General features: G+C 38.6%; 1 protein-coding gene across 1 annotated transcript; it reads right to left on the reverse strand.

Annotated features, from left to right (window-relative positions):
- Nucleotides 1-14425: 14425 nt before the first annotated feature.
- On the reverse strand, nt 14426-15399 carry LOC122665238 (zinc finger protein WIP6-like). Its single transcript, XM_043861328.1, has 2 exons — nt 15046-15399; nt 14426-14932 (listed from the first exon to the last, which is right to left on the reverse strand). The coding sequence occupies exons 1-2, from the start codon at nt 15397-15399 to the stop codon at nt 14453-14455; spliced, it is 834 nt and encodes a 277-aa protein (XP_043717263.1). The 3' UTR covers nt 14426-14452.
- Between the last annotated feature and the right edge of the window lie 6529 nt (nt 15400-21928).

Here is a 21928-nt window from a genome sequence, read left to right on the forward strand (position 1 = left end):
AAGGATATGGGGTTACCAGGCTTCAGGGTCGGCATAGTTTGAGATGGAGAGCAGGAGTGCTTATTTTGTGTTCGATTTTCAGTTTCTGAACTATATTCCATTAGAAGAGAGCTAATGGAACATATCTCTCTCTCTCTCTCTCTCTCTCTCTCTCTCTCTCTCAAACCTAATGAAACCAAAATAAGCCATATATCCTCAGATGTGCAGAGGGGTGGCAGCGGGTGGGGTTGTAGGATGAGGAAGAAGAAAGAAGAAAGAAAATAAAAAAAATAAAAAAGAAGGGAATGAGGTTAGAGATGAGGGTATTATTATCTTTTTGATTGCATTTCTAACACCATCAGCCAATATGGGTATGGTTGATAGAATCTTTTGTTTTTAGGGGAGGGGAGAGTTATTTCTCAATACCCAGGGGTGGGGCTTGTCATTCGGGCATAATCAAGGGGAGGGGGGAGTAATTTACTCAATAAGTAACATGTCATGGGTTAACTGTATATTATATTTGTTCAAGTATGAATTGAAAATGATGGATGATATTAAAATGGATAACAAAACAATACTTTTTAATAGAAGAAATAGTTTTTTTTTTTTTTTTTTAATAATTATGTGAGAGTAGAGAAGAAAAAAAATGGAAAAACAAAGATTAGGAAAGAAAAAGAAGGGTAGGTGAAGATGGGAAGTTGTTTTTCTTTTTTTAATCACATAGGCATGAAAAATAAGACGAGTGAAGGAGACCGGGAGAGAATGGGGAAACATGGGAATATAAAGTTCTTGAAAATTGAGGTTGTCTTCATTATTATTTCTCAAAACCGACACTACACAAACTGAGTGTAAACTGGTTGTGAATTAGATAACGAAAATCGAATAAAAACTCGTAAAATTGGACCATATGCAAAACAATTCTGATTTTGACTGAGTTCTATCCGGTTTGGTTTTGATTTCACCTTTCAAAATGTGAACCACACCACAACCGAACCGAATAACCAGAACCGCACAAATTGACACCCTTAGTGACAAGCATCCTTACCTGTTAGCTGATTCAGGTATAATTTAAATTTCGAGGTCAAAATTTCTATAGGGGGGATGTCATACTCGCACCTGAAATGGATCTAATTATATATTTTTATATTGTAAGCCTCAATGATGCTCCCACTGACACAGGTGATGTGTTGGCTATGCTGGTTGACAACCATGAGAGGTGAGTGTCTAAGCCTATGAAAGTTATATTTAAAATCCTTGAATCATAAGCTATTGATCAAGCACTATAACACTCAACGGATAATCACACCGGTCGATCCCTCTGATCAACCAGTTAGAACATTCGGTGGTGTTGTGCAACAAATTACATTACTCTACCATGGGGCCCACATGCCTCATTGCGGGTCTCATCATAATGTGGGATCCGTCACGTACTTTGTGTACTTTAGAGAGTGATGATGACGGGTCACTCAATCGACATGCGAGAATAATGTGATTTAAAATTTAACGTTGTCCAGGCAAACATGCCCCAGTGGCATACAAGCGTATAATGAAATCTAAGCTTCTAATTCATTTTACAATCTAAACTTTTGATTGTAAGAAATAAGAGAAGGAGAAGAAGACTTAGGAAAGCCTGGAGGAGAATCTGTTGGATTGTTGCTGTGTTCTGCTCTAGCTGATCATCAACCCTAGATAGGACCTTATAACTTTAGAGTTGTTCTTCTAGTGTTGTAGTTCATGTTGTAATACATAAATTCTACCCTAATTCCCTTCTGATTGTACAAGCATGACTACATTAACTACATATAGGTTATTCTTGACCTAATCTATATAATTCGATCATAGGATCAACATATATTACTTAGAATGTCTAATTTGACTAAATTATCCTCTAAAACCTTATTAGCGTTCTTGTAACCTTATTTTACTTTAATTCTCCCTTATTAGAGGCAAATTGAGTTCAATCATGTTGATTCTAACCTAATTAATCTTTCCCGTCTAATCTCTCTCTTTAATTTGAGGTTTGGAGTGAACCAATTGAGTTTAAATCTCAATTTTGGGCTCTGTTCCATGACTGGATGATCAGACAGATTGATGTACCATCAATCAGTCAGAGCATCAGGTGCCTGTAGACACCTCATTTTATCTTTTTCCCCCGAAGGTTTTCCGTGACGATGATGAGCACCCTCCAGGGCATAGAGCCGTTTATCTAAAGATGTAGGCGTCAGTGTGCACTGCATGAATATGTTTATTGATCGTCGATTCCCCATGCCGATGAAGCCCAAAATCAGAGCCTCCAAGCCCTCCAAAAACCCCTAGAAAGACTAGCCCTAACCCAGACCCCTTGGAACAAGCCTAGCCCAGCCCAGAGCCTGATTCAAACAACCCAAATCATCCTTGTCAACACCGAAGTCTAGGTTGACACTCAAAGGCCCCGAGTCAACATTGACCCCACCTTCCACTGACATCGACATATCCCTGTTGATTGTCGAGTAGAGCATTCCTACTGTCTAACTTACCTCAACATTTTGAATTTTTACACCGACAGTCGAGCCATTTCTCTGGATGTCGAGTGTTGTTCATCGATAGCCACTCGATGTCGACCATACCCCTCTTCGATGTCGACTCTAGCTACCACAGTTCACTGTCGATTCTATGCAAATCTTAGAAGCCCAAACATACCATGTTTAGCTCCAATTTCAATTCCTTTCATGACCGAGCTTATTTCGACAACTTTAATATGTATTTTGGCTTCCGTAGGCCCAAAAAATATTCCCTAAGGCAACTAAACACTTTCCCACATCCTTTTAGCCATTACCATGACCAAACAACCAACGTTGACATAAAAACTAACCCTTTCGACAATCTGGATCAAACTCATCATCCTTACATGAATTTAGGAGTGCACATACCCCCCTACATCTATAAATACACCCTCTCTCATGTTGAGAGGGGTCCCTAGTTCAATTCTCTTTTGGTTTAGTGCTTATTTTCTCTAAGTTCAGCCTTCCCTACTCTAGTGCTTTGAGTCTTTGGGCTCTGGCTTGCACTTAGCCTTAGCCCATTGCCTCCTCTGCCCCTTGAGTACTACCAGCCACCTTAAAGCTTCAAGATCACAGCTTAGAGTCACTTACTCGGTGATTTCGGTGTTTGACAGCGAAGTATTGCTTATAAGGAGACAAGAGAAACCATCACAAGCGACGATATTTGGACCATGTATGAACCCCCTGAATCACAAAAGGAAAATCTTCTAAATAGATGGTGATCATAGATACCTTCTTGTTCTTTCTTTTCTCTCATGTTGTATTTCTTTTGCATTCATGCATTGATCCATGATCCTCATCCCCCGTAGTCTAAGACGCCCTTATGCTCATAATCATGTTTTAAATTTTGCATGTATCTATACTCCATGCACGTCCTCCCCATGCCATGCATATAAATTAGGTCATTGTTCGCTTTGTTTTCATTGTACTCATTATTCTATCATGCTTAGTTTAGTGTTGACCATGCCTAGGGCTTATAGGTTTTGAAGCCCTTTATTTTACTTTCATGTATACTAACCCCTATTTTGAAGCCGAACCTTTGGGTATGTGTTTCTTCATTTTCCCATTTATCTTACTTTCTTAGCGTATTTTTTTGTACCTTACATTCTCCCCAAATGCATGTTATGATCCTATTCTGTCTAGCAATAGAAAGACAGGCAAGTCCGGGCGAATTGAGGTGCCTAATACCTTCCCCATATCGTAACTTGACCTGTACCTAGACCAACAAACCATTTGTCCCCAAAAGGGGGTAGGGATGAGGTGGAGGACACATGGCGATCCCCGCTGTCTCATTGTCCTCACAATGGTGACTCAACTGAGAACTACTGTGAGGATAAATGGCATGGTGAGGCTGATCGCCACTTATCCTCCACCTTATCCCTCTTTGAGGGAGAAGAGAGAGAGAGGTGAATTGAATGTATATAGGAGTCACCACCTAGAGGATGGTCTAGGATGTAATACCCTTTTGGGTACAAACGGTTCATTGGTCAGGGTATGGATCAAGTTACTATCTGGGGAAGGTATTAGGCATCCCAATCCGCCCGGACTTGTCGGTCTCTCTATTTCTAGGCAATATATAGTTTTAACATGCTTTGGGGAGAAAATAAATTACAAGAAGACTGTAAGATAGTAAGGTACTAGGAAGGGCGGAGAAATACATACCCGGAGGTTTGGATGCAAAACAAGGGTTAGCACACCTGAAAGTAAACAAAGAATTCAAAGCCTACATGACTTAAGCGTGATCGACACTAAACTAAACATGGTAAAGGTAATGAGTGCATGAAAACAAAGGGAATGATAGCTTAATATATGTGCATGACATGGGGAAGATGTGCATAGCATATAAACGCATATGAAAATCATAATATGAATGCAAGCATGAAGGGAATTTTAGACTACAGGGGATGGGGATCATAAATTTATGCATGCATGCAAATGAAATACAACATGAGAATAAAAAGGGAAGAAAAATGTGTATGTGTATTCACCATCTAGAGAGATGGGATCACACTCCTTCGAAGATTCAAAACAACTTAAACAACAAAAACAAAGTGAAGGTTGAAAGCAAAGTATCACCTACCTAGTTAGAAGATGATCAAAATCGGAGATGTGGAGACTTCCCTTTTGTGACTCAGGGGCTTTGTACGTGCAAGTTTCACAGCTTGTGGTCTCTTCTCTTGTCTCCTTGTAAGAGATACTTTGTTGTCAAGCATCAAAATCACCGTGTAAGATGACTCTAAGTTATGACCTTGAAGCTTTAAGTGTATATCCTCAAGAGGCTATGGAGGCAATAGGCTAAGGGCAAGTGGAAGACCAAAGGCTATTGTAAGGACGATCAATTGAGCAATTGAGGAACCAAGGACCCTCCTCAACATGAGAGTGGCTGTATTTATAGATATAGAGGGGTGTGTGCATTCCCAAATTCGTGTAAGGATGCTGGGTTTGATCTGGATCGTAGAAAAGGTTGTCTTTGCATCAATGGTGGGTGTTTGGTTAAGGTAAGGGCCAATGGAAAGTGGCCATGTGATTTCTTGCCTTAGAAAATGTTTCTTTGGGCCTAAGGAAGCCAATATACACATTCAAGTTGCCAAAAATAAGCTTGGTTGTGAAAAGAATCGAAATCGAAACTAAACATGGTAAGTTTGGGCTTCTCAGATTCACAACAGATTTCGAGAAAAATGATCTGGTTTTTATTTTTATAGGTTTTATTTCCGGTTCGATTTTGATTTGCACCGCAAAATCGAGGTTCTAAATCGAATAAAAAACTAGAAAAACCAAATAGAAACTGGTACCTCTTACTCGAATACTAGCCCATGCATCAATTGAATTAATTAATTTAATAAACATAATTATTGCATCATACTTGAAACATAAAATAAGTAAAAATGTCATGGGTTAACTATATATTAAATTTGTTCAAGTATGAATTGAAAATGATGGATGATGTTAAAATGGATAATAGAAGAAATAGTTTTTTTTTTTATCATGTGAGAGAAGAGAAGAAAAAAATGGAAAAACAAAAATTAGGAAAGAAAAAGAAAGGTGGGTGACGATGTGAAGTTTTTTTTTTTTTTTTAATCACAGAGGCATGAAAAATATGATGAGTGAAGGAGACCAGGAGAGAATGGGGAAACACAGGAATATAAAGGCCTTGAAAACCGAGGTTGTCTTCATTACTATTTCTCAAAACGACACTATACAAAAAACATATAATCCAGTTGTGAATTGGATAATGAAAACAAAATAAAAACCGGTAAAATCGAACCATATGCAAAACGATTATGATTTTGATTGATTCCTATCTGGTTTGGTTTTGATTTCACCTTATCAAAATTTAAACCGCACCGTAATCGAACTGAATAACCAAAACCGCTTCGATTGACACCCTTTGTTACAAGTATCCTTACTGTTGGAAAAATTCTTCCCTCCCTCTATAAATGTTTTGATGATAAGAACCAAGTTGGCAAGTCTTTGTGTTCTATTATGTCAACAGGTCTAATGCAAAAATAAAGAACAGGTCAAGGCTCATTTCACAAGGAAGCTCAAGACAAACCCTTAAGAGATCAAGCCTATAAAGAATTTCCAAGATAGATAGTTTTTGAAGAAAAGACTACTCGAAGATTGAAGATCATCTTGTAAAGAAGAAATCAAGTTGAAGATGCTCCTATGCACATTCACACACTTGCATAATTGTAATTGTATACATATAAATAAAATTGCATATGCATCATATAGACTCTAGGAAGGTACTTAAGACCCTGAAATCCTTAGCATTTGTTAGGAAAAGATTGCACCAAAGACAAGCTAACAAAATACTTAAAAACCCTTACCAATCGACGATTACAGAGCCAAATTGTCCACTGAAAACAATGAGCAATCAGTTTCAATCGGTTCTACCAAACGGTCGCCCAACACTTGCCGGTCGCTCAATCGGTCGACCAACTATCGACCACTTTGACTTAAGTGTCCTAACGGCTCTATTTTTTCCAACAGCTATATCTTCCGGTCAACCAGCAAAACCAAGCGGTCGATCGGTTCAGCCAAAAAATAGCTATTTTATAGCCATTAGAGCAATTTTGGCACATGATTTTTAAGAATTAAGTGATGCCTATAAATACCAATTGTATCAGACCTTTTTACCATCACTACAACCCAAAAGAATATTTTACTGTGAAGTGAAATGGTCAAGTCAAGCTCCTAATGCTAGTATTTGAAGGTAAAAAGAAAGCTTAGTTAATTAGGCTCAACATCATCATTCGAAGATTTATCTTCTTCTAGTTTAAAGGTCAAGCATCTTCATACTTATCATTGCATATTCACATCTGCATTGCGTGAAGTAAGTTGGAACACTTCTGCATAAGTAACACTTTACTTTTCGTCGTTCTTATTAATTGCTTTCTTACTCTTCAGTCAGGTTGACTCTAGACGAGTAAGGCATGCTTATATTTTTCTAGACTGTACTTAGATTTTGTAAAGGATTCTCTTATCCTTAAAAAATTGTAGGATCCTCTTATCTTGGTAATTAGATCTGTAAAGGTGTTTTCCGCACCTATTGTACTGAAAGGAAAAGATTAGTGGAATTCTCTCAAAGTTGAGAGGAATGGACGTAGACTCAAGGTTGAGTCGAACCATTATAAATGCTTGTGTTTTTCTTGTTTTAATTTGCTTTGAATTACATTGTCTTGAAACTCGGGTATATTTTTCAAAAGAATAAAAATTTTACTAAGGTAACCTATTTACTCCCTCTAGGTTATCAAATACTTGATATCAAAGCGGGAGCTCATTTTAAGAATCTAAAACATCAATGGGATCACATCATCCTATTACACTTGAAGGGCTGAATGTATCAAGATCACAATTGTTTAATAGAGACAACTTTCTCTATTGGAAAATTAGATTCAAGAACTTCAAATTTGCCCACAATCTTGATGTGTGACATGTGATTGAAAATGGATCACACCTATACTCTAAAACAGTAGATGGTGAAATCGTACCAGGGCACATCTGAATTAACTCCCTTGGAAAAGAAAAAAGTTCAATATAATTATAAAGCCATCACCTTTTTACAATATGCATTGAGTAACTCTGAATTTACCTAGATAGCTATGTGTGAGACAACTAAGAAAATTTGGGATACACTTGTGCTTTCATATGAAGGAACCTAACAAGTAAAAGAATCTTAAATAGACAAACTTGTTCATGAATATGAATTTTTTAAGATGTTAGAAAATGAGAATGTTGCTCGCATGTTTTTAAGATTTACTAACATTATCAATAAGTTGAAGGGACTTGGAAAAACCTATACCAAGTCAAAGAATGTTCGAAAGATCCTTAGATCACTACCCCCAAAGTAGAGATTAAAGGTAACTGCAATCAAAGAAGCCAAAGATCTTGAAAAGATAAGTATGGATGAATTATTGGACTCTCTACTAACTCATGAAGTTGAGATGAATGAAGATGAAAAATATGCTGAAACAAAGGAACCTAAGAAGAAAGTCATCACACTTAAACTGTTTAATATGTCTGATGATGAGAGTGAGGAAGAAGACAACATCACTTCCTCCGATAAAGAAATGTCCTTGATAACCAAGAAATTTCAGAAGTTCCACCAAAGAAGAGGAGGAAGATCATCTAACAAGGGAAGCTCTTCCAAGGAACAAAAAGGTAAAATCCCATCCAAAGACAAAACTGTATCTACTAACAAAAATGATATTGTTTGCTTTGAATATAGAAAGCCAAGATATTTCATAACTGAATGTCCAAAATCTGGAGAAAAGAAGAAAGGCTATGTTACAGAAATTTCTTGGGACTCTAGCGAAGAAGAACAAGAAGAGGAGTCCGATGATGAACAAAGCAATCTAGCACTTATGACACTCACTTAAGAAAAAAACAATGATGAGGGAACCTCTGGGTATATTATAACATCTAAATATAGTGATCCATGTGATGATATAGATACTGATAACATTGATGAAAATGACATTGAGAAAGGCTTTGAAGCACTATATGAAATTAGTCAATGACTAAAAATAACCAAAACCAATTTTGAAAAAGAAGTTATTTTATTACAAAATAAAGTAGATGACTTACATTCTTATATTGCAAAGCTTGAATAGGAGAATGAAAAATTGACGTCTACTCTACATACCTTTACCAAAGGACAAAAGTCCTTAGTTGCTCTTCTTGATACACCACAAAAATGGCCTCTAGACAAAGAGGGACTAGGCTATCATGGAAGAATCTCATATCAAGCCAAAGGCAAAGAAAAAGTGTATCAAGAAGATAAAGGGTTCAATTAGGGTCAAGCATCAACCTCTCATGCTCCTTATTCAAGAAATAGAAAAAGAAGTCAAAGGTATGGAAAAAAAAACAATTATGCCTTTCAATATGCATCTCAAAGAAGAGGTAGATCCCAAAGAAACTTTGAACCTCAAAGGATTCAAAGGCAATACCATCAATCTCAGGCTCCATACATGATAGAAAGAAGGTCTGGATCTCAATACACTCATAAGTCATATATGTCTTATCATCTTGAACAATATGACTACTATATATCAAATGCATATCAAAGAACTCAAAGAGGAAGGAGACCTCAAAAATATTTTGATCATCAAAAGCCACAAAAACCAACAAGGGTACCATCCCCATTTGACATCTGTGATCTTAGGTATCAACGGCCTAAAGATTATGTTCCAGATACAAACAATAACTACAAAAGGGTTCGGATACCTAAAGGAAGATTTGATCCTAACACTGAAGGATTCATGAAAATATGGGGACCAAGTTATAATTGACTTTGTTTTGTAGGTATGCTTGAAGAGAAAAAAGGAAATTGAGTGGTACATCGACTGTGGATGCTCCAAGCATATGACAGCAAACTCCAAATTATTCACAGAGCTAAAGAAGCAAGATGGTCGATGGGTGACTTTTGGAGATAATGGAAAAGAAAAAATCATTGGGATTGGAAACATTGAAATCGGAGGTACAATTATATCAAATGTATGTTTAGTAATTAAATTAGCATACAATTTGCTAAGTGTTAGTCAACTATGTAGTGTGGGATATAAAGTAAACTTTGATGCGTCACACTACTTGGTAGTTAATTTTGATAATCAAGTAATGTTGAAAAGGACTAGAAGAAATAATTTAAATACATGCTTGATTAATGAATCTAACCTTAAGAACACTTATCTTATTTCTGGCACTGAATCTAATGTATGGCATAGGAAGCTTGGTCATATAAATATAAAGCTAATCAAAACTATTGCTTCCAAAAATCTAGTTAGAAATCTCCCAAAATTGAATTTTAATAAAGATCATTTTTGTGATACATGTCAAAGGGGTAAACAGACCAAGGTATCACACAAGGTCAAAAATATAGTGTCAACTAATAGACCTCTGAAACTATTGCATCTAGACTTATTTGGACCAATCACAACACCTAGTCTTAGTGATAAACACTATACTTTTGTGCTAGTTGACGGCTATTCACGATTTACTGACTATTTTTGAGTCATAAAAACAATGCATTTAATGAATTTGCATCTCTATGCAAGAAAATTCAAAATAAAAAAGGCTATTTGAGTTCAACCATTCAAAGCGACCATGGAGGAGAATTCGACAACCAGAATCAATTCAAATTTTTTTTATGATGATCAAGGGATCACACATAACTTTTCTGCCCCTATAAGTCCCTAGTCTAATGGAGTATTTGAAAGGAAAAATAGATCTCTCCAAGAAACTGCTAGAATTATGTTGAATGATACTCTTTACCCAAATACTTCTAGGCTAAAGCTGTAAGCACAACTTGTTATATACTAAATAGAGTCTCCATTAGAAAAATACTCTCAAAGACACCATAGGAGTTGTATCATGGAAAAATCCCTAAAGTTGACTATTTTCAAATCTTCGGATGCAAATGTAGCACATTAAGTACTAAAGATAATCATGGAAAATTTGATGAAAAGTCTGACGAAGGCATCTTTGTTGAGTACTCTTTAAATAGCCATGCCTATAGGGTATTTAATAAAAGAAGCTTGGTTGTTGAAGAATCCATGAATGTTAAATTTGATACTTAAACCACCAAAAGAAAAATATAAACCCTTAGATGACGAGGATGAAGACTTACTGATACAAATCAATAAGAAAACTAAAGATACATATCTTGATAAGCCACAAGACCAAACTCAAGAAATGCCTAAAGAAATTATTTCTGTAAAGGACCATCCTTTGGAACAAATTATTGAAAATATTAATATAGCTAGGTGTACAAACAAGATCTAAAATTCAGAACACCTGCAACTATATTGCTTTTCTATCCTAAATAGAACCCAAAAATATAAAGGAAGCACTTAGTGATAATGATTGAATTGTTGCTATGCAAGAAGAACTACATCAATTTAAAAGAAACGATGTTTGGGAACTGGTATCCAAACCCAAAAATAAAACAATTATTGACACTAAGTGGGTTTATAGAAATAAACTTAACGAAGATAGAACAATAATAAAGAATAAAGCTAGGTTGGATGCCCAAGGATATAATCAGTAAGAGGGAATAGATTTCGATGAAACCTATGCCCCCGTTGCTAGACTTGAATCCATTATAATGTTATTGGCTTTGGCATATCACAAAAAGTTCAAATTATTTCAAATGGATGTCAAAAATGCATTCTTGAATGGCTTCATAATGGAAGAAGTATTTGTTGCACAACCTCTTGGATTTGAAGATTCAAAATTTCCATCTTATGTTTTCAGATTAAAGAAAGCATTATATGGTCTTAAACAGGCTCCACGAGCATGGTATGATAGATTAAATAAATTCTTACTTGAAAATAATTTTTTTATGGGAAAAGTAGATATTACATTATTTGTTAAACACAAGAATTCTGATTTAATCATAGTTCAGATTTATGTGAATGATATAATCTTCGGTGCTACAAATGGCTCACATTATGTGTTGAATTTAGTACTTGTATGAGCAATGAATTCAAAATGAGTCTGATAGGAGAGTTAAAATTCTTTTAAGACTTTAAATAAAACAAACTTCCAAAGGAATATTTTTTAATGAATCCAAATATGTCAAAGAACTATTAAAGAAATTTGATATCAATTCACAAAAATCATCCAGCACTTCAATGAGCACATCTCTAAAACTATCAAAGGATGAGAATGGTATATCAACTGATGCAACTAGATATAGAGGAATGATTGGAAGCTTATTATATTTAACTGCTAGTAGACCTGATATCATGTTTAGTGTATGTGCTTGTGCCAGATTTTAAGCAAATCCCATGCAATCACATGTTAGTGCAGTAAAACAAATTTTCGAGTACTTGAAAGGCACGATTGACGTTGGATTAAGGTATCCTATGCATAATGATTTTGATCTTATAAGCTTCTTTGATGGTAATTTAGCTGGTTGTCACATTGACCGGAAGAGCACTAGCGGTACGTGTCACTTCCTTAGTTCTATCCTTGTTTCCTAGTTTAGCAAGAAATAAAATTCCGTTGCCCTCTCCACCACTGAAGTTGAATACATCACTGCTGGAAGATGTTGTGCCCAAGTCCTTTGGATGAGACAGACTCTTATGGACTATGAAATATCCTTTCCGCCATCAATAATTCATTGTGACAGCGTACATGTGTATAAATCTCAGCAAGAATCCCATTCTTCACTTCCAAGCAAAACACATCGATATCCGGTACCATTTTCTAAGGGATACAATTCAAAAAGGTAATGTAACTCTTAGATACATAGAAACTAAAAAAACAGCTAGCCTATATCTTCACAAAACCCTTGCTAGAAGACAGATTTTGTACTCTTAGGAGAGAATTAGGGATTTGTAATCCATTTGAATAAAATATCTACAATATTCCCCCAAAGATAACTCCAGAACAATATCTAGGTCAAAATTCTACGAATTCTGAGTTTTTCACTCAACCGGTCGACCTGTTCAATCATATCGGTTGATCGGATCATGAAAATCTCTATTTAAAGCAAATCTATGGGTCCATTGGCTCACTTGTCTTTTCCTATTTTCTGACCTCTCCTCTTCCAAAACCCTAGGGCGAATAAACTAGGGCATATATCCTCCAAAACCCCTTGATTCCTTCTCACTATTCCATCAAATCTCCCCACACTCAATCAAAACCCTCCCTTTTCTTCATCCAAATTGCCTCCAAAGAAGGCGCTCCAAGCAAGAAGAGAAAGACTCTTACCAACAAAGGCAAAACCGCCTTCAATCATGCTCTCTTTTCATTCTTGGAAGCTTCAATCTTTTGGCCAAAGTACCTGGAGAGGAAAGTCATTCAAGAATGCCATGTGAGGACTTCGGAACTCCAAACTGGTAATATCTCTGAATTTTACTCTTTCCTTGGTTGGGACGCCACTCTTTATCACAATAATCTTTGCTATCCCAATCTTGTCAAGTATTTTTATTGCAATCTACAAGTTGTTCAAGAGGATGATGACATTAGAATCAATTCTCCTGTCAAAGGCACTCCCATCTCCTTTACCTTGGATGATCTTGAAGACTTCCTAAACAGTAGGGCTTATGGTGAGATGAAGTTTCTCAAGACCAAATAAAACTTTGATGATTTTATGAATGAGGCTGAAGTGCATATAAAAATTATGATTAATTACAATAAGGACTCCATTGAAAGAAAAAGAATGGTGGGTGAAGATGGGAAGTTTTGTTTTTAATCACATATGCATGAAAAATATGATGAGTGAAGGAGACCGGAAGAGAATGAGGAAAAATAGGAATATAAAGACCTTAAAAATTGAGGTTGTCTTCATTACTATTTCTCAAAAACGACACTACACAAACCGAATGTAAACCGGTTGTGAATCGAATAATGAAAACCGAACAGAAATCAGTAAAGCTGGATCGTATGCAAAACGATTCTGATTTTGACGGATTCCTATCTGGTTTGGTTTTGATTTCACCTTATCAAAATATAAACCGAACTGCAACCGAACCGAATAACCAGAACCGCATCAATTGACACCCTTACATTCAAGCACCCTCTCTTCTTTTATTATTATTTTTTTTTGCTAAAAGTCTTCAAATAATATATAAACTATAAAAACAATGTACAAAATTAACTTCTACACAATACTCATATACTCATATGGCAAAACAATTATATAACTGATTTGAAACTCCACCTTCAGCATTACCATCAGCAAAGAAACAATTCGCTACTAACAAACCCTAATTTTGGTCCTGTTTGAGCATCTCTCTCTCTCTCTCTCTCTCTCTCTCTCTCTCTCTCTCTCTCTCTGTGTGTGTGTGTGTGTGTAGCTACCTACAAGATGAACCCCCAAATTCATTTTTATTATTTTTTGGGTTTTTTGGAGAGGACAACTTCAGAGCATACACGTATGAATCCAGCCATCCTGGAGCCAAGAATATATCAAAACTAAGACCCTAAGAGACGAGGCAACATGACAATCTCCTGCCTCCACAACCCCCTTCCTCCCCTCCCCCCATCCCCCAATGCACACATTAATATTTAGCATAATGGACAAGAACAGGTGTCTCAGCTAGACTCTTTCAGAGCTTCTGATTGTAGTTGGTCTGAAAAGGAAAGAAGAACCTCTTTGGGAGAAACCCCAAAAATCAGTGACAGTCAGTGGTCCCATGTAACCTACTAATAAAAGGGTCCACGAAAGTCTTTACCAGTGGTAGTCGAACCTCACTCCCTCCCTCAGCGTTTCAGAGTGTGAGAGAGAACTTCTGATCACAACAGACTCGGACTCTGCTACTCATTCATTACACTGCAAGTCCCTCTCTCTCTCTCTCTCTAGAACATCTTAACATGGTAAGCAAATCTTAATTAGTACATAACTGCATACAAAGAAGGGGAACAATTAATGGTCTGCATTTCATGGTTAGTTACTAACAACCCATATATATTTGTCTTACATCTTAATTACCAAAATAATTAGAGAAGTAATTAAGAGGGCCATGGTCACCATTTCTATCTACTTCTTCACCATTCTCCTGTTCTTCATGTTCATCCTCACAAAACTCTACACCTACTGGTGCATGACCACCTCCAAAGGCACGAACATGGTCCTTTAGTGACCTCTTATGCTTAAAATCAGAACCACAAGCACAAAACCAGAGCCTTCCACAGTTTTTCTCATGAGTTCTCCAATCTCCTCTCACTGCAAAAGCTTTCCCACATTTGCGACAAGCAAAGGCTTTCGCCCCGTGCTTACGCTTGTAATGGGTCTGAAGTGTTCTGAAATCCTTCAATGGCTTCGACCTTGGGTGTTCGATGTTGTTCTTACAACCTTGAGCACAACAATAACAAGGTAATCTTAACATTGAAGAAGCAAGTTTTGTCCCTCTTAATGACTCTGGGCCTTTTCTGTACTGAGATCCATGCCCCCACATATGCATCTAAGAGACAAACCCAAAAATCCAAAAAAAAAAAATTATTTATATAAATTAACACCAAATTAATGTACAAGAAATCAAAATAAATAAATAAAAAAATTAACTCTTTATAGAACCTGCATGTTGTTGTAACGATTGAAGGTCTTGTTGCAAACTGTGCAAGAAAATTGTGTTGGACCAATAAGGATTTGAGATGGAGAAGGAATCCAGTATTGTCCTTCAAGGGGGACACCATCAGCAGAAGTAGTAGTAGTAGTAGTAGCAGTAAATGAGGTACCTATATGAAGAGCTACAGTTACTTTATCTTTCTTGTGGTTGAAAAAGTGATGAGAAGTAGTGGTGTTGGAATGGTGTTGGCCAGGTGGGGAAAGGGTTAGTAATATGGATTCTTCTTCTTCTTCATCAAATTCTAAGTGATTATTTTGATCTGTTTCAGTGGAGGAGAAGTGGGTTTGTGAGGGAGTGTGCATTGGTGTGTGGATTTGAGAAAGGGAGAGAGAGAGAGAGAGAGAGAGAGAGATGGAGAGGAGGTAGGAGCTGGGGTTTTGGGTTTTGGAGCACATAAGGGCTAAGGCAATAAATAAGGTTCTGGTGGGTTAGGGTTTGATTTGATTAGGGTTTCTCTGGGAAACTTGAAACTTGTTGGTGAAATTCTGATATGGTGTATGCACGTGGGGTGGATGGGAAATGAAATTGGATTTGGCATGGTTTGGGAAATGAAAGGAGACAAGTGAGCGGCAAAAAAGGAAGAGAGGAGAGAGAGAGAGAGAGTTGATGATCATGCATGGAAGGGCGTACCAACAGACCAACTGAGACGCTGCATTGGCTGTATTGCTTGCGAAATGTTCGATTTCCGAGCCCTCTTTCTTTTCCTTCTTCTACACTTTCTTTCTTTCTTTGTTTTGCTTTCTCTCCGCCTGCATTCCTTCCTTCTCGTCCCCCATTTACAATTAAAATTACCCTCTTTCTTTCTTTCTTTCTTTCTTTCGTGTCTATCTCAAGCACTTTATACTTTCTCTCCCTTTTCCCTGTCCACTCTCTAGTCTCTGCTACTTAAATGAGTTAATTTGATAAGGAGACATGGACTGACTCTCTTCCCCCATTTCCCCACTATCGTCTCTCTCTCTCTCTGTCTACTCTATTTTTCTTTTATCTCATTTCACTCTTGTACTTAATTACAGAGTCAAATGTGAGACAGAAACAATCTCTCTCTCTCTCTCTCTCTCTCTCTCTCTCTCTCTCTCGTACAGGGAGGGACTGGTAGCAATGTAAAAAGAAAGCAAAATTGTCTGACAAAAAGACAAGGAGTGATGGAGAAATGTCGCCATGCATGTATGAAGAAGACCACGAAGGATGGGAAATCGCCAAATTGGCCAGTCAGATTTGAGAAAGACGAATTAATTGTGGGTTTGGATATTGGCTCCGGATCTAAGTGTGATCTAATACTTTGCATGCATTGCAGAATAAGGACCTCTATGGAATATATATTACTATTACTCCGGTCCACAACACCGACCATGCGTCACTACCAGCTTTACCCTTGGCAATTCGTCTACATGTTTATGTTCAAAGTCATAGTTGGAAAACGGGGTTTTGACTGGGGCGAGTCACCCAAGTTGAGTCAAAATTTTGAAAAATCTGGTCAAGAGTCGTGTAGACTAAGTCTAGGTAAAAAATGACGAGACTATATCATAAATTGTCCGAATCAAATAAGACACCATATTTTTTCCTCAGTCATGACAAACTCGATGGGTTTAATCTTCATTTAAAAAAAATCCGTAAAGCCAGTTTACTTAAAATTTGAGGTGAGTTGAGTAAAATAGTAAATCTGTATACTAAAACAGTAAGAAACCCTCAACTCTTCGACTCCCTTCTCTTGTTCAATGGTATAAACTCAAAATGCATTGATAAGTGATTCATTATTTTATTTGGTTTTTTCCTATGTTATTTTTTTTGTATTTTTTTGACTTTTTTTTTACGAATTTAAACATATTTATTGTATTAAAATTTAAAAAAAAAAAAAAAAGTGACTCATCTTGACCGGGTTGAACAAGACCGAGTCACCAAATTTTTCTGAAAGACAAGTCGAGTCAGAAAACCTGGTTTTCTAACTATGACTTCATTCGGTTCAAATCCTTTCACTTTTGGGTGGAAAAATAAGCTTGAGAAAAAAGAAATGTGCTATTTCTTTCGTCCCCACAAGGATAGGCAACATTTCATATTTGAATGCATATAAAGTTGATTTCCCGGTTTTTGTATATATGTGTGGGTCAAGTATCTCAAAAACATATATAGAAAAGGACCATAGCATTGAACTCTAGTCTGAGCCACCTCTTGGATTCACCTGCAACTTACCTAAGCCTTCCAATCAACTCAAAAGGGCATGTCTCCTTGACCACAATTAGACCCTATGTAACCATGTTGCGCGCCTAGACATGGTGAGACATGCAATGATCACCTTACCCCCACTCGGGTAAGGCGCTCGGGCAGGGGTGAGGCGGTCATTGCACGTCTCGCGGTGTCTAGGCAGCACGGTCCTGCCGGGCAGTTCGGCAGTAGAGGATCCAAATTGCGTAAAAGCCCAGTTCTCTGGTTTAAGCGAAAATGAATGGAAGAAAAATATACTACAATCGCACCACTCTTTGGTATTCGAACTACACAAGCACCTTAAGTACATCTCCAAAATTCTATTTACCACTTGGCTCTGATGACCATCCTCTGGGGTGGTAAGCTGAGCTGTAATTGAATTTAGTGTTATGAAGATTGAATAGCTCTACCCAGAATTTTTTTGAAGGTTAGGTCTTTATCGCAAATGATGGTCCTCGGCATTCCATGGATCTTGAACACAAAATCGTAAAATACTTGAGACACAACTGTAGCTGTATATGGGTGGGTTAGAGACATGAAATGGGCAAATTTGGTTAGTCTATCCACCACAATGAAAATAACTGATTTCCCCTATAAGCGTGGAAGAAGGAATTGGTTGTGGCTGAAGTAGTCCCGCTGGTGTTGTGTTTTCAGTTTTCAGATTTGTGTTTTTGACATATTAAAATAATTTTATTCCTTTGCTTTTTACATGATCTCCATTAGGAGAAGAGAATCAAAGATAAGGTTGGATTCGTACCATATGTACAAGGTAAGATACTATCTATAATTGATTGTTATCATATGTGATAAACTAGACACGCAAAGCTAAGCAAAGCTGGAGGTGTCAAGGCTGTCCAAGATTAGAGTTACCAAATTTAGAAGATCTCAATCTTGGGTTAATGACATGTGTTCAATGTTGTGCATGGTGAGAAAGAATCGCCCTATCATCTAATAAACCCCCTCAAGGTGGAGGTTCGATGGCTCAAATCTTCAGCTTGTCATGAAGAAATGCAAACCGGTTCGAGCTGAGGCCCTTAGTCATAATATCCACTATTTGATCGGTCGTGGAGATGAAGCTTACTTGGAGCTCTCGTTTGGCGACCTTGTCACGAACAAAATGAAAGTAAATTTCAACATGTTTGGTACGCACGGAATACCAGATTGGCGGAGAGATAAGTGGCACTGATGTTGTCACACCATAATACCGGAGGCTCAGTGAGGGTAATGCCCAGTTCCCCAACTAGAGATTGCAACAAAGTGAGCTCGGCACAAGCATCGGCCAGTGCCTTGTATTCCGATTAAGTGGATGAACAGGCTACGGTCTTCTGCTTCTTGGAAGTCCATGAGATGAGATTGGGAACCATATAAATTGCATATCCACCGGTGGATTTACGATCAACATCATCACCCGCTGAATCAACATTAGTGAATGCTTGGAGGTTCTGAGAAGTGGAGTGGGTAATAGATAGCCCATAGTGTTTGGTGTATTGAAGATACCATAAGATGCGCTTCACCATGGACCAGTGGTCATCAGTTGGAGCATGCATAAACTGATAGGCTCGATTCACTAAATAAGTAATGTCGGGAAATGTCAAGGTAGCATACTGCAATGCCCCCACAATAGATCTGTATTTAGTGGATCGAATCAGAAAATGGGGCACCCCTGTGGAGGATGCTTTGACCGAGGTGGCTATAGGAGTGAGAACTAGTTTGCAATCACTCATTCCAGCTCTTTGTAGGAGATCCTTAATGTACCGGGTTTGAGAGAGAACAACACCAGGTTTAGTGTAAATGGCCTCAACACCAAAAAAGAAACTTAGTCGCCCGAGATCTGTGATGGAGAATTCTGCTGCTAACCCGCTCGATAGACCAGTGACATGGGAAATGTCGTTGCCCGTGACAAGGATATCGTCCACGTAAACAAGGACATAATTGATCACCGACCCACATTTATAGATGAACAAAGATGTGTCTGTTTGGGACAGGGTGAAGCCGGAAGAGATCAAGAACTGGGATAAACGATGAAACCATGTCCGAGGTGCCTGTTTTAGCCCATACAGGGACTTATGAAGTCGACAAACATGATTAGGGCGAGACTTGTCCTCAAAACCCTGTGGTTGTGTCATAAACACCTCTTCATTAAGAATGCTATGGATGAAGGCATTTTTTATGTCCAATTGGCGAACTGTCCATCTGTTTGAGATGGCATGGGATAGAACCATCCAGATGGTAGTGGGTTTGATGACGGGATTGAATGTCTCATCGTAATCAACCCCGTGTTGTTGATGAAAACCTTTGGCAACAAGGCGTGCCTTGTAATGCTCGAGGGAGCCGTTTGCCTTTCGCTTAATCCTGTAGATCCACTTACAACCAACCAAGTTCATATTAGGAGTGCGAGGAACAAGTGACCAAGTGTTATTACGTAGTAAAGCATTTAATTCGTCCAACATGGCAGAGCGTCAGTTAGAGTCACTATTGGCCTGGGTAAAGCATGTTGGTTCGGTTAGGTTAGAGGGGATTAGGTTGTCCTTAAGGGAGGATGGTTGGGGTTCGGTTAGGGCGTAGAGATCGGTTAGGGTCCGGGTTAGGCGAGGTGGACTGGTTGAGGGACCGGGTGGGAGCCGTGGATGGAGGGGAGGGGGCGGTGTTACCGGGTTGTGGGGATCAATTATGGCAATGGGGGGTTGACCATTGAAGGTAATGCGGGGGCTGCCAATGGGAAGGAAATCCATGGAGTGGTTGAAGATATAGGAGTTGGTGGGGGGGGCTTTGTGGTGTTGAATACGGAAGGTAAAGTCATTCTCATCAAATCTCACATGACGGGCAATGTAAATCCGACGGGTGTTAATGTTCATGCGTCTATATCCAGAGTGAGAGGGGTTGTAGCCCAAAAATACACATAGGGCTAAGCAGAAATCCATTTTATGAGTATTATAAGGGCGAAGAAATGGGAAGCCGAGGCACCCAAATATCTTTAGAAAGGAGTAGTCCGGAGGGCGGTTGGATAAGATTTGAAGGGGAGACATATCGTTGGTGATAGAGGAGGGCATCCTATTAATGAGGTAGACAGCAGTCTCAAAGGCATAGTCCCAATATGCTTGAGGGACAGAGTTGTGAGGGAGCAAGGTAAGCCTTGTTTCAGCAATATGACGGTTGCGCGTTCGACCGAACCTTGTTGTTCATGGGTGTGGGGGCAAGAGAGTCTGTGATGGATGCCAAGAGAGGCGAAGAAGGGGGCAAGTGATCGATACTCACCCCCCCCAGTCAGTTTGAACCGATTGGATTTTTACATGAAAATTTTGTTGCAGAAGTAGTTAAAATGCTTAAAAATAGAACAAATGTCTGATTTTTTCCTTAAGGGGATAAAACCAAAAAAATTTACTCTAATCGTCCATGAACAGCACAAAATAACGGTTACCTAATGTAGAAAGAGTGGGGGAAGGGCCCCATACATCACTGAAAATTAATTGTAAAGGAAAATTACTTCTAGAAGAGATCTACCTTAAGGTAAGTCGACAAGACTTGCCCATTTGGCAGGCAGGGCACAGATGAGGAGACTTAGGAAGCCTTGTATCATGCATAATAAGCTTGTGAACACAATCATGGGGATGGCCCAATCGGTGGTGCCAAAGAGCGTAGGACGACTAAACTGCAAACTGAGCGGGCAGAGACTACAATGTGGAAGATGATATTGAGTAAAGACTGTTGTTACTCGGCCCCAAAAGGAGGATTCGCTTAGACTTCTAATCCTTCTCACAAAAATGGGATGCATGAAATTCAAAGAATACATCGTTATCACGTGCAAATTTGTGAACTAAAAGTAAAGAACTAGTGAGGGTGGGGACATGCAAGACATTAGATAAAGAGAGAGAATGAGTAGGAGAAGAAACAAAATATTTTCCAATGTGAGAAATGGGAAGAGAGTTACCATTGCTAACCATTAGTTCATTGTTACCTCTGTAAGGTTCATAGGATGAGAATGCTTGAAGGTCTGGTATTGCATGATGACTAGCTCCGGTGTCAACTATCCAGTGGTGGGGAATGGAAGAGTGACTATGTGGGGGGGATTGTATGATTGGGTGGTGGTATAATGGGCATGAGGTGTAGGGGAATGGGTGGAGGGATTAGGGTAGCAGGCGGTAGGGTTAGGGTTTGGCCGAATGTATGGTTGGGGGGTGGAGGGGGTGGGGAGTAGTGGTTTAGAACTCTATCGGATGTCTTGATTCTTGTAATAACAGGTGTCAGCTTGATGGATGGTACGGCTGCAAATAGTGCAGGGACTGTGAGCGAAGGCGTTGGAGCGCCCAAACCCACTTGGCCCTGTGGGGAGACCACAACCACCACCACCACCACGCCCACACCCCTGTAGAGCGCCACAACCAGCAAAGGTGGGGTGGTTTCCACGGCCTTGGTGAGCAATGCTGGTGGATGCGGCAGGCGCTAGATCTAGAATGGCCTGACGGGATGCTTGGAGATGTTCATGACTGAGTAGGAGACTTGTCAGTTTTGCATATGGAACATGATCAGTTCGTGCCATGAGTGTGGGAACGACAACTTGACAATCAGAGAGAAGAGCTCAAAAAATATGAATGTTGAAATCAACTATAGGCAGAGGCTTGTCTGCGGCAATGA

Source organism: Telopea speciosissima, chromosome 6 (genome assembly GCF_018873765.1).
Source record: "Telopea speciosissima isolate NSW1024214 ecotype Mountain lineage chromosome 6, Tspe_v1, whole genome shotgun sequence".
Classification (NCBI taxonomy): domain Eukaryota; kingdom Viridiplantae; phylum Streptophyta; class Magnoliopsida; order Proteales; family Proteaceae; genus Telopea; species Telopea speciosissima.